This window comes from Protopterus annectens, chromosome 2.part0 (genome assembly GCF_019279795.1).
Source record: "Protopterus annectens isolate FY-2018-M chromosome 2.part0, PAN1.0, whole genome shotgun sequence".
NCBI classification, from domain to species: Eukaryota; Metazoa; Chordata; order Ceratodontiformes; family Protopteridae; genus Protopterus; species Protopterus annectens.
The window spans coordinates 783,703,716-783,718,369 of record NC_056728.1 but is presented as its reverse complement, the minus strand read 5'-3'; the positions used below and the strand labels follow the sequence as shown (position 1 = coordinate 783,718,369).

At 40.8% G+C, this 14,654-nt stretch overlaps 1 protein-coding gene across 1 annotated transcript in view; it reads right to left on the bottom strand.

Annotated features, from left to right (window-relative positions):
• The window catches only part of UHRF2 (ubiquitin like with PHD and ring finger domains 2), a gene marked incomplete in the record, with an annotated part of 1,200,358 nt that overhangs the window by 501,028 nt on the left and 684,676 nt on the right, over positions 1-14,654 (bottom strand). The window contains 1 exon segment of the mRNA XM_044061084.1: positions 13,017-13,140. Within this exon segment, the coding sequence (XP_043917019.1) occupies positions 13,017-13,140 (124 nt within the window).

Sequence of the window (14,654 nt, the reverse complement as noted above, 5' to 3'; positions counted from 1 at the left end):
ATGGAAATACTAGACGCTCTAGCACCTTAAGAAGAGGCAAAAATCGGTGCAGTTAAATGACAGCACCTCAAAACAGCATGTGCAAAGACCATTAGAACAGATATGCATCCAAGCCAGGTATAGAAATAAGGTACATAAGGAAATCTGGTGGCGGAATACAGAAGTCCAGGAAGTTCAACAGAAAGGAGAAGTACAGGAAAAAGTGAGAGAGAAAGAAAAGATTGCCCAGAATAAGAAGGAATACTGGTTGGCTACCTTAAGAGGGCAGTTCTAAGAGCAAAGGAAAAGGCATCAGAGACAGTCTATCAGCTTCTGGAAAGCAACTCAGGATATGGCACAAAAACACTTTTTGGGTTAAAAAGAGAAGACAGAAAGATAAAGAAAATGCTCATCAAATGTCCTTCATAAGGGATGCTAGCAACAGCCTGCTCACTAGTCCATAAGACATTAAAGACAGATGAAGTATTTTGCGTCTGAATAAAGAAAACCCTACAGAAGCTGTACTGCATCAGACACAGCTTACAACAGAAGACTATGACTGCACCCTACACAAAGAACAGCAGTATGGAAAATTAAGTCACTGAAAGCAACAGGCTCAAAGGAGGCCACAGTAGATAATGATCAAGACAGATGTTGGGTGAATTATACCAGAAATTGCTCCAGAGCATACTCATAGCATTATAAAAAAACTAGTGTATTCCAGTGACTGCAGAATAAGCATACTAGTGCCAGTGTACAAGAACAAGGTGGCATTCCCAACTCTGTGCAGAGGTATCAAACTCCTAATACACTGCAAGAAAGTTCTGGAGTGGGTAACTGATGCATGAATATGCAGTGCAGTAGAAAGTAAAGGGGAACGATTAGCAGTTCAGACTCAGATCAGGATGCAGCACAACCAGCCTGATACTGCAGTGAAGAGAGATAGCGGGCAACTTAGAGATTAAGGAAAGAGCCCAACTGGGTATTCCTAAAATTTGAAAAAGCATATGACAGAGTCCAAGAAAGATGATTTTAGGCAGTCCAGTGATGGTTCAAAGCCCAAGAAACATTGATAAAATGAGTGCAAGCTATAGACAAGGACTCAATGACAAGTATGAACAGTGTTCGGACTCAGAGGAGATTTCAGCTGGAGTGGGTGTGTATCAGGGTTCAGCTCAGAGCACACTGCTGTTCAAACTGACGATAGACTACATTAGTAAACAGGTTGGAGGGGATACATCAACAAAGTTACTGGATGCAGAAAACGTAGCATTACAGGCAGAACCTGAAGAGCTTCAGCAAATGTTATGGGAATGGAATGCAAAAACTGAAGGCACACGAGATGAAAATTAATACAGATATGACAGTTACAATAGCAGGAAATGGGGAAAAATCAAAGTGGACAAATGAGATAGAAGAGAAAACAGAGAAACAGGTTAACAGCTTCAAGTATCTACAAAGGGTGGTTGAGGAGAAAGAAAGTCTGAAACAGGAGATCAAAGCTAGAATCAGAGGGTGCTGCAGCTAACTGACAGAATGTCTGGGGTAGTATATGACAGAAGAATGCCAAAGAAGCTCAAAAGTTAAGTATATGAAACAGTGGTGCAAACAGTAACAGTGTATGGTACAGAGGCATGACCAGTTGAGGAAGCTAAAGGTGAAAGAGATGAAATTGTTGAGAAGGGTGTTAGGATTCGCACAATAGGACATATTAAGAAAGGAGGACATCAAAGTAGAAGCCTAAATAGCTCCAATTGCAAAAAAGGTCAAAGAGGTGGTTTAGAAACATGTATAAGAATGCAAAAAAGCTGATTAAGATGATTTTGTCCAGCAAAGAGACAGATGGATTTTGCAACAGAAGACCTGTAATAATCAAGCATAACTGTCAAAGAAGGTAGCGGAGTGGTACTGAATCAAGAGAGAGATAGCAACAGTTAATGTGACACCCCGACCCAATATCGAAAATAGGGAAATGGGGGTCGATGAGGATGATGATGTCTAAGGCAACTATGCCTTAAAGAAAACTGTTAGAACAAGATGTAGCTATCATTACTCAGCTTCCTAAAAAGTTGACCACCTTACAGCCACACATTTCTAACTCTCCATCATAGCAATGAATCTTGTATTACTAGAAGAGTGAAACTGTATGGAAAATTGTAAAAAGGGGCAGGAATTTACAGGAGAAAAGGAAGTACTGAGAACAAATAACTACAAAGCTAAAGGTAACAGAGCAGGATGAAGCCAAGCAGACGTTTGGAGTACAGGTTAGAGACGTCTTTCCTTAAAACAGATTAATATGACAGCTTATGCAAAGAAAAAAGGGATACAGGAGAACTATGTGAAAGACCAGCTCTGATAAGAGTTTTTAGTTGACTCTAGAACTGAAGATGTTGCTAAAGGGTTAAATAGTAGGGCATAAGAAATACTGCAAGAGAACTGTAAGAATAGATAAAAAGGAGGTTAAAAAACAATGGGAAGAGACAAAGACAACGTACAAAGTAATGGGAGACAAAACATCTAAACTGTCCCTATTTTGGAGAAATGTTCCAATTTTCAGGCCTGATTTACTCCAATACGATATCCCTGTTTATGGAGGCATGACCCTATTTTCAGGCTTGCCCTCATCAAATATGATTTATGAGCTGTCTAGTACAGACGAAACCACACTACATGACCAATATAACTAGAGGAAACAGCAGCTTAAAGCAGACACACGCATTGCATCTCCCCCTCTCTTAAGCAAAAATAAATTACGTTGTGTGGTAGAATTTTGCAATAGAGTTCACTAAAGTTTCCAGATAATGTGCTTATTATTTTTCCATCAAATTGTCACTCTCTGCTTTTCAAACAAGTGTTCCTAAGTAGCATCCCACATTCCTGCTGAAAGTGGCAGAGTTGTATGCTTTTTGTATTTATATTTTTTGCTAATGAATATCCAGAATTTTAGCTGCATGCTCCCGCCTTTGTTCCTGTTTTCAATATCTGCAGGCTAAGAGGTATGATGGGAGGACATCTGTATGACTCCCACATAAGAAAAAAAAAAAAAAAAGAGGTAATAAGTACTCCCAAGCATACAGAGAATTTTTCCTCAGGCAAATGACAAATGCTGAAGGTGTAACAGGAAAGAAACGGGCAATTGGGAGTATGTTTTTTGGGGAGTATCACAAGTTGTCAGGATTTTTAAAACTCATTACAGAGCACTTTGTCAGAAATATTGGGGGGAGCAACATTTTTTTAAACTAAGGAAATGATTTCTTTGATCTGAGCCACAGTTGCTGAACTGCCTAGATATAAATAAGGCCTTATTAAGTTTAAAGCATATTAGCTGCAAAATAATCAATTACTAGAAAGCTTAAACCAACTGTAACTGAAGTACTGAACATTGTAAAGGAGATAAAAGAATGGGAGATCGATCTTTAAAAAAAGGGGAAGGAGCAAATTACATGGAAATAAACAATTTTTAGGAACAACGCATGCAGAATAATGTTCAGGATGAATCAGATTTAAAGGGGCAGGAATTGAATATATATCATTTTGGAATGAATGAGAATTCTACAAAAGAAAAACAGGAGTATGTTGCATGAAAACAATGACAAATGTTACTTTTTTTTTTCTACTAATGTATGTGCACCTGCAATGTTTCAACTATGATTTAGCAAAGATGTTGAAAAATCCTTGTGACTGCCATGATCAAACTAATGCATTCCCTTTTGATGTATATCTTCACATCTTTTACAGTTATCTACAAAAGGATTGTGTTATATTTGTATATTCAAAGGCCAAAAGACACAAAATGCAACCTCAACAGTAAGCAGCCAGCTGCCAAAGGCTAATTTTTCAGTGTAGGGAAGCTGAACAGTCTACAAATTTGCATGTGGTTTATATGAGGATGACATTTCGGGTTAACCTGCAGTGGGACAGTACAGAGGATGCAATAACTATTGGCACTAGAATGCAGTCAGATCTAGGGCTGTAGTTTTTATGCACTTTGCAACACTGGCTACCCAGAACATACTTGATACAGGAAGACATGGAAATCTCACCACCACTGGAAAATGGGCATCTCTTGGGTGGTGGTAGCATGTTGTTGTGGTCAGATGGGGAGGCTATAAACAGAGAACATTATTAAGGATACCCAGTGGGGATGAGAAATTGCAGAGGACCAAAAGGGAATTTTTAATGTAAATGGTATGATGACAGCATCCCATAAATAATAAACATCATTACTGGTATCTGATGGGGGGGTGAACTATAAGAGATAGATGGGATTTTTTTTAACTGATGTGCATGGAGTGGGAACTTGCTTTAATTGCAAATGACGCTTACAGTCTGTACCATTCTATATCACATAAGTGGGTTTGTTTGTGGGAATGTTATGTCTCTGTGGATTTTCAAGGTGTCTAGGAACCAGAAAACAAACGTGTGGTGTGGTAAACTACACTAGGTGAACTATTTATTTTTTTTAAGCAAGAGTAATCACAGATATTTTGCAGGTGTGTGTGTGTGTAGCGTGTGAATTTCAGTAGGGCAACCAGAAATAACTTAGGTTCTAAAATGGTATAAAGTCATAACAAAAGTCACAATATTCACCACAGTGGTCCATCTGTGCTAAGCCTTACTACTGGTTACAATGATCACTAAAATCAGTCTAGGTCCAGCGTCGGTTGCTGTCGCCTCTTCCCTGACGTCAGTGCGCCAAGCGTATAAAAGATGAAGCAGACACCATTTTCTTCAGTTTTTCTTGCCCCAGATATCAGGTACCCCCAAAAGGGTAGGCTAAAAATATGCCAATAAAACATGCATGCACCAAAATATATAATACCTTCATCTACAAGCAAATACACCACAGAGGTTGTATAGATTAGAGAAGTGTAGATAAGTTCCAGCAAAGAGATGGGGGATGGTGGGTGGGTAACCTGGACTACAACAGTAAATACACTCGAACATCTACATTTATGGTAAGTGTACACAACTGTACTATGTTCTTCGTGTTTCACTGTTGCAGTCATTACACTTGGGTTGAATCCCAAAGCTATGGTTGGGAGGCTGGAGCTAAACAGCATTACGAGCGGCTATGAGGCCCTGCAGAACGGCAGTGGCAAAGCCTGCCCTGGATTTAGAGTAGAGTGGTAAATGATAGTGCTTTGTGGTGTGCACTGAACCCCAGGGTAGCAGCCTCTAAAATGTCTTTGGTTGGTACTCCCCTGAGGAAGGCTGCTGCTCTGGTTGAATGTGGCCTAATGCCCTTAGGCACTGGCTTGCCATGTTGTGAATAGCAGAAACGAATGCAGTGGCCTATCCATTTTAAACAGTCTGCTTTGAGATAACCTTTCCTTGTGATCCTGCAGCATATGCCACTAGTAGTTGCTCAGTCTTTCTGAAAGCTTTGGTTCTGTTCAAGTAGAAGCGTAGCTGTCTGTGTATGTCCAAAGAATGCAGAATTCTCTCCCCCTTATTCTGTGGGTTTGGATAAAAGGTAGGCACATGAACAGTTTGGTTAAGGGCCACACTGGACACTACCTTAGGCATAAATGTCGGGTTTGTCCTCAGAGAAATCCTGTCCGGATAAAAAATGATAAAAGGTTCCACAGCCATGAGCACCTGTAGCTCTGAGACTTGTCTTGCAGAGGTTATTGCTAGGAGCAGAGCTGTTTTCCATGATAAAAACTTTATATCAGCTGTAGTGGCTGGCTCAAAAGGGGGCAGGGTGAGTTTTTCCAAAACATAATTGAGGTCCCATGCAGGTATTGGTGTTCTCCTTGGAGGCCTTAGGTTTTTGGATCCTCTGAGGTACTGCCTTAAAGGATGAGAAAAGATTGGTGGCTCTGTATTGTAATGAGCCAAAATGGCAGAGGCATGAATTTTAATTGATGAATAGGATAGGCCTTTGTCCAACATCTCAGTTAAGTATTGCAAAATCTGAGGAATATTTGGTACTGCTGTGTCAATTCCTTGTGCCTGGTTCCAGGCACAGAATCTCTTCCATTTTCCAGCATAAGATTTTCTAGTACTAGGCCTCCTGGCCTCCAAAATGACATCCATCACCGCTTTAATGAGAGCTGCATTTTGTATGACTACATTAACCGCCATGCTGCCAGATTTAAGGTCTTGAGTTGGCTGTGCAGGATCTGATTGTTTTGTTGGGACAGCAGATGAGGTATTTGAGGTAAGGTCCAGGTTGGGCATTGAGACAAGTTCCTTAGGATTGGATACCAGTACTGGCGGGGCCAGTCTGGGGCAATCAGTATTATTTTTGGCTTCTCTTGTCTGACCTTTAGGAGTACCATGGGGAGGAGAGGTAGTGAAGGAAAGGCATATACTGTTAAGTTTTTCCAGCTGAAAGATAGGGCATCCACTTTCCATGTTTGTCTGTGATAAGTCCTTGTGCAGAATCTCTTTAGTTGGCAGTTGTGAGGAGAGGCAAATAGGTCTATGTCCGGGCGTCCCCATTTCCTTGTTATCATGGTGAAGACTTGTGGATCCAATTTCCACTCATGGGGATCCATGAGGTTTCTGCTAAGTTAGTCTGCCAGAGTATTTATCTTTCCTGGCAGGAATTGTGCCTGCAGATGTACTTGGTAAGTCAATGCTGTGTCCCACAAAATCATGGCTAGTCTGCAGAGGAGGTAAGAATGAGTGCCTCCCTGCTTGTATATATACCACATAATCGTGGTATTGTCTGTTTTTATCAGTAGTTGTCCCAGATGAAGTAGGTCCTTGAAGGCTGTCAGGGCATTCTGAACAGCTAGCATCTCTTTTTGATTGATATGTACATGCATTTGGTTGGCGGACCATGTGCCTTGAATACATCTTCCTGCCATGTGGGTCCCCCAGGCATAATCTGATGCATCCGTTGTCAATGTCTGCCTGGCTGGGGGTAAGGTGAATGGCTGTCCCTTGTTCTGGTGACAGGCCTTCGCCCACCATCGAAACTCCTGTTGCAGACAGGGAATGAGAGTAATCATTGTTTCCAGGCTGTGGCAATACTAAGTCCAAACACTTTTTAGGTACCACTGAAGTTAACTCATATGCAGTCTTGCATATGGAATTAGTAGAATGCAGGATGCCATGAAGCCCAAAGCCTGCAGTATTTTTCTTGCAGATAACTGAGCCTTTGTTGCCAACAGTTTGAAAAAGGTGGTCAGTTGCCTTTGTTTGTCTGGCGTGAGATAAGCCATCTGGGCAGTTGTATTTAAGCTTGCACCCAGGAATATTATCTCGAGAGGGTACTAGTTTTGATTTCTGTTCGTTGACTGTGTACCCTAGGCAAGGTAGTAATATCTTTACAAACGCCAGATGCTGTAGTAGAATGCCCTTGTTCTCTGCTTGTATGAGGCAGTTGTCCAAGTAAGGATATATTTGTATTCCTCTTTGTCTGCAGAATGCAATTACTGGTGCCAGGCACTTTGTGAAGACCCTGGGCGCAGTAGATAAGCCAAAGGGCAGTGCAGAGAATTGGTAGTGCACTGAGCCAGCTTTGAAGCTGAGGTATCTTCTGTTTGTCTGACTGGGACATGCAGGTATGCCTCTTTTAGGTCTAAAGTCACAAGCCAAGCCTTATTGCCCAGCATGGGCAGAAGCTACTGTAAAATCAACATTTTGAATTTTGGTATATCCAGATATGTTTAGAATAGATAGGTCCAGTATTGGTCTCCAGGCTTTGTCCATTCTGGGTACCAAGAACAGTCTTGAATAAAATCCTTGTCCCTGCTTTTGCTCTGGTACTTGTTGAATAGCCCTCATGTCCATGAGGGATGAGACTTGTTTTTGTGCCTCTGCCCATTGGTGTTTTGGTAGGTCTGGCCAACCGTTTGTCCTTGGCAGGGTATGAAAGTGAAACTTGTAGCCCTGTGACACTATGTTCAAGACCCATTTGTCCTGGGTTATGTGCCAATTTTGAGAAAAAAGTGCTAGTTTTCCCCCTAAAGGTGCTGCCAGAAGATAAGTGCTTGGCACAGGCAGGGGGAAGTCATGGGAATGTTTCCTGTAAGGCTGTGACTTGTTTTCTCCACTTTTGGAAGTAGAAGCACCCCGTTGTTTAGACCTGTATGAACCTTGGGGCTGGGATCTGCCTCTTGGGCGTCTGTATCGGCCCCTTTGTGGTCTGTCTGACACTGGAAAGGACCAATTCTTTCTAGGCCAGTGTCTGCTATATCTTGGAGGCTGTACCTGTAAGAAATCCTTGACTGTTTGCATAGATTTAGCTTTGTCCTCCTTTCTTTAACACCTCTTCTGCTATAACACCAAACAAAGTATCATGCTGTAATGGAGCATCTAATAATATTGCTTTAAAATGATATGGCAGAGTTTGTTCCTTTAACCAAGCATGCCTCTTAATGACAGAACCCGTGACAGCGGCCCTGCAGGAGACCTCCAAATAATCAAAACCACATTGCAAAATATGCTTTCCAACTTGCTCAGCTGCATGCAATAAAATCCTGCATTTCTTTGTTTTCTGGACATTCAGAACTTATCAACATTTTCTGTTTAAGCAGTGACATAACATATTGCTGATATTTGAGCATATGAAACTGGCAATTTAAAGCCCTTATAGCTAAGGTAGCAGAAGTGTAAATCTTTTTTCCCCATCTGTCCAGAGCCCTAGAATCCCTGTCAGAGGGGGTAGCGTTTTTTGCAGTGGAAGCCTTGACCCCTTTGGGGCCCTGAGAGATAGTTTCAGGGTCAGCAGCAGGGTTTTTGAAAAGGAATTTATGAGTCAGGGACCCTGTAGTACCTGTCTGGCTTGACAGGAGCTAGAGGTAAGGAGTCAGGGGTCAGACTGGACTCTGAAAATACATCATCTACAACTATCTAACACAGGTGGAATAGCTAGGGGCCTGTGTTGTGGGAGTAAAAGGAAATCTCTGAGCCTTTTCTTAAATTCTGAATAATCCTGGCTCTCCCAGTGGAAACATTCCCTCATGGTATGTAAGGTTTCCCCAAAAGAGTAATCCTCACAGGAGGAGAGGCCGAATGGATAGATTCTTCAGCATCAGAATCCTAACAGGGAGGAAGAGAGTATTCCTGATCAGAAGAGGCATCAGAGGAAATGGAAACCTGATCAGAAGATTCATATTCTGTCTCTTACCTAGGCCTCTTATCAGGAGGGGGATGGGAACCACTGATCAAAGTAATTAAGTTTTTGGCCATTTTGAGCATCTGTTTTTTGGGCATGGAGGGCTGACCATGAGGCTGTTGTATTGCTTCTTTGTCTTTAAAGGTGCTTTGATCTTTGCCTTTGTAGCTGGAGTCACTTTAATGAATAACTGAGTAGGTCTGAAAACACCCTTAGAAGCCGATGCCTGCTCAGCGGCTCTGGACCCATCCGAGGGAATTGTTTCCAAAGGTCCAATACCCTGAGCTTTCAGCGGCCTAGTCGACTCCACGTGGGAGTCTGTAGCGGCCTGTGAGTACAAAGTAGCAGGCATCAGGGGCTGCAAAAGTGCCTCACTGAAAACCAGTGACTGGCTTAGAGGAAGCCTCGTCAGTTTTGGACCTTGGATGCCTGTCCTTTTCTTTGCGTTTCTTGTGAATTCCAGTAGTTGGATGGCTATCTGACGGCATACTGTAATTAAATCTTCTGCCAAAATAGTGAAAAGCAAAATCATACCGACACTTAATAGTGCATTGGTTAAATCTAGCACAAATCCGACAGCTAGCAACGTCGTGGTCAGGGCCTAGGCAAGGTATACAATAAGAGTGAAAGTCCTTATGAGGTATTTGCTTCCCACAAGAAATGCAATTATTAACTTTTTCTGACATCGGTCTGGAGCAAGAAAAAAGTTTTCCCCAACGAGGTACTTAGCTTTTAATGAAGACTTCGGATCTGAAATTCTAACACGAAAATCTCAGGAGTTGGTTGACCAGCACTTGCGAACCGCTTCTGCTTCGGGCACCGCGCAGCAAAAAAGACTGAAGAAAATGGCGTTGGCTGCATCTTTTATACCCCTGGAACACTGACGTCAGGGAAGAGGCGACAGCAACCCTTCGCCGGACCCAGACTTTGGAATTCAGGCTGACTGAGGGTAGCCTGCCAGAAGGATAACCCAAGTGTAATGACTGCAACAGTGAAACACAGAAGAACATAAACAAAACCAGCGTGACTGCAGAAATGCAGTAAGAAGCTTCTGCTGCCACCTTATGCAGTTCCTAACATTTAAATACGTTCATCTAAACAGCCAAAATATCATCTGCTTAACTAAATGCTAGGAAAGCCCAGCGTCCGATCAGTAATTCTTCTGAGGTGCTAACCATGCCCTTACAAGCTTGCAATGGAGGCAGCTACACCCCTTGCTCCCCATTAGCTATGGTACTGACAAGCAGTTCCATCTCTAAGCTGACTATGGAGTCACAGCCAAGTCAACAAAGCTGAGCCCTAAACTTGCTACTAGAGAATGTAGCAGGTTTACCACTGGGACTGGTAAAACCCTGTATAAGGAAAAATGCTACTAGAGTGTAGCAGGTTTAGCACAGGGATTAGCAAACCCTATATATGGAAGAAATACCTGTCACCTACTTCTATTCCCAACTTGCCTAGTAAACTCTGTGGACATCTGCAGCTGTTAATGGAGTCATTACTCAACTACTACATAATGACAATAAATGGTTAAATGCAGAGTGCTACTTGCACACAAGAGCAATGTGTGCTAGGCATACTAATAAAAACAGATGAGTACCTCAAGAGCTGCTCTAGACAAGTATTTCTCACTATTCACACCAGGATGAAATCCAGCTTTATTCCCCTTTCACTCAGGAATTATTACCTAGCTTTACCATATGAACACCTGCTGTAAATTCTTCAATGGATGACACACAGCTGACAAAAGCTTACTGAAGATAATACTGACATGTTCCTAGTACATGCCATTGGACATCTGTGCCATATTCCTCTTCTCACAAGGTAACAGAACCAAACGACTCAAGAACTTGGAAAATGGTGAGTCCAAGGAAAACTGCTCGTACAACGAGATGGTGATCAAGACAATTTATTGAACAAATCACAAAACTTCTGGTTAAGCGCTTTCGACTGTTATACAGTCTTCATCAGAACAAATAACATATGTCATCCCAAAACTTAAATACATCACCTGTACATCCTATTGGTGAAGAATTTAATTAATAAAAACCGCCAAAACTATTAAAGAGACATAGCAAAAATAGCAAAAATTCTCTAAAAACAATGTTATGTGTGCTACCATAAAATCAATGTATTAAACACTTGTACACATACTATAAAAATATATATATATATGCAAGACAACTAAAATTGTACAAGTTCAATACTGTCTATATGATAGTATAAATACTATTGTCTTGTACTGACCTAAAATTGAATAAATACCATATATCAGGAAAATAGTCCTACTAATTAATCTAATGCTAAAATGAAATCCAGCTTTATTCCCCTTTCACTCAGGAATTATTACCTAGCTTTACCATATGAACACCTGCTGTAAATTCTTCAATGGATGACACACAGCTGACAAAAGCTTACTGAAGATAATACTGACATGTTCCTAGTACATGCCATTGGACATCTGTGCCATATTCCTCTTCTCCCCATATCTTATTTTGGGGGGGGGGGGGTGCATACTGGAATTTGCTTCTCAACTCCAAGATTCATGGCTACTGGCATTTAAGGGCCAGACATCAGCTGTTTAGTCATATTTCAAACTCAAAAATATTGCTCAGATCGTGATTATTATTCCATCACTGGACCTGCTGACAAGTAATTCATGCACTACTATCTTCTCTCCTGGATTAATGCGGCACCTTTTAATGCACGTTTTCTAAGGAGACTTGGTGCTGCTGCAGAATTCTGATGCAAGGTTGTTGAGTGGGAGCTCTTGTTCATGTCACATCACTTTTCAACAGCAGAACCTACACTGGTTTCCAGTAACCGCTATATTAAGTGTTCATGACTCATCTTCCTTATTTGGTCCTGAATAACCTAGGTCCTGCTTATTTGAAAGAGCTTCCGGCACCCTGTGGGCTAGTGAAGTCCCTCAGGTCACCATATGAGAAGTGCTTGACTGCTGAAGGGGAACCAATCAGAAGCTCTAACATGCTGACTTATGTCTACCCTGCTCCAGTGCTTTGGAATCAAATACATTCCTTGATTGTCACAGTGTGACTCAATGCCTTTGTCAGGAAAGCCAAAACTGTTTTACAATACTCTACTCTAAACAGGGCGCAAGTTTTAACTTCGGCGATTTATCTTAATCTTGTTAATGCTTAACCATACTCTTGTAATCTGCTGTAAAATGCTTCTGAATTTATTTACTTGTACATTTTGTACTCTGAATTATGTACTTATATAATTTGTATTGTGGAGCTTTTCTCCCTGGGCCTCTGCTGAAAAAGGGCGTAAGCTCAGTCAGACTATCCCAGTCAACAAGTGTCAAACAAATAAATAAATACACACACACACACACACACACACACACATATATATATATATATATATATATATATATATATATATATATATATATGTATATGTATTTACACACACACACATATTAAATGATAAATACACAAGTATCCAAAGGAATACAGGATTCAAGGCAATGCAGTACTAAATACAATAAGGAAAAGAAAATGGAAGAAAAAAAGAAAGTCAAAATAATACATTATGGAAAATACAAACTGCTCTGTAGGAAGAAGCAATTGTGACTGAACAATACAACTATCAGCAAGGTGCGGAACAGAATATTAATTTACAACAAAAATGTTGTTTTATAGTTTCTGTCCTTAGATGAATGAAAAACATTTTTATTTACATATCTGTTAACTTTATAGGTAAGCTGACGCAAGGATCCTTAAACCAGACAAAAGGTACATAAACAAGAGATATAATCATACTAACTTGTAGAGAAACATGAATACAAGACAATTAAATGAGTAATTCAGTTCACATTCATACTGACTTACACATTTGATCAAGAAACACATCAATCATTTTGAACAGACATTTGCACAGGTATTTTGTAATACCTCTTATTCAAAACATGCATGTTAATTTACAGCGAACCCACCTTGCCCCAGTCTCTCTGGCTTTCAGTGCTGGCAGAAGGCATCTTGGCCTTTTTCTTGCTCTGTTTCAACTTTTCTCCTGCCTTTATGACTTCATTTGTATCATTTTTACAGGAAGGGCAATACCTAGAGTGGAAAAAAAAAACATGGCTGCAGCTTTCAACAGTTCCATATGATCAGAAAATATGAGGAAAAAGAACAATCTGATCAAGTCTGCAAAATGAGTACCCGCTAACACTGGATTAATTTAAGTCATGTTATAGAGGGACATACAAACCTAGAATCAGATAGATAGTCATACGCTAGTTTTCCCCTTCAACTCCTAATTTTACAGCAATATGTATGCAGAAGAACAGTTAACATCCATGCGACTCTCGACTCTGACAATATTCTCCTCTGTCCAGGTAGGAAGGATTGCAGTGAGCCGCCAATGTTGGTTTACCCATCCTGGGGATGGGAGGCACCTTGGCTTGTGCACAGGAGACACCTAAAGAAATGCAGGTGCGTCATCCACAGCATGAAGAGACTAGCATGCCCATGGTGCAACAGTTAATTAGAAGGCTACACATGAGTGGAAGCACAAATCATGGCAGATCTAGCAAGGTGCCACAAGAGAAGGAATAGGGTAAATCCACAAGATCTGCAGAGTGACCTTCTCCTTTAACATAGAGCTCTTGTCTACAACCAAGTAATAAATGGGAAGAAAGTCTTTCTCTCCATTTATAGAAATGAATGGGCCAAACGGATGCTACAGACCACAACAAAAATATCACATACTCAATTGGTTCATCTCTGATACACAGCTTAAATCATTTGGTTTGAATAAGCCTTCAAGAAACGTGAAATGTGTTACCCCTTCCCCAAAATAATTTTTTCTGTATTAATATAATCTTCTGGGATACTGCAAATTCATGCCTTGTAGTTAAATTACTGGCATTTATCCTCAATATACCAGTCTTCTATACTCTGCTCTCTGCTTTGATGCATCAGTATCAACTGAAGAGTGGTTTGGGAAAACAGTTAATTATGCACAAGTGAGGTATGACATCTGCTGTCTCAAATCTTAAAACAGCTGTTACTCCCCAGTACTATCTTCCATGAGAAGTTCTAATGCGTTTCCTAAACAGACGCCAGTAAGAAGACACTAATTTACTACTTAAAAAAAAAAATCAAACAACTTGCACTTGAAAAGTTCTTTTGCATGGTGAGAAATCTGTAGAATTAAGACAGTTACATGTAAGCTAAGCAAGTAGTCCACACAAATGTGACATCACCGTCTCAAGATATCTTGAGAGAGCACATACGTGTGCGAGTGCTTGCGGGAGGAACACCAGCAGATATGCACACAGGTTAGAAGAGAAGAAAGAATCTCCAATGGGTAAGCAGCATTGTTCTTTCATTGAAGACAAAGACTAAGCCTGATGACTGTTTCATCAACAAGGCAAGAAAAAACTAAAAAAGTAATGCAGCAGACACACATCAAGCACGTAACGACATATGAGATAAGTTGACCCCAGTCTTGCCACGTGGGAAGGGTGTTCCGGTCTGAGAATCAGGCAGGGCATCAGATGTCCATCTGAATTCCCTACAGTGACCACATAGAGAACATCTGTTTTTTTTTTTACAAAACTAAAAACCTA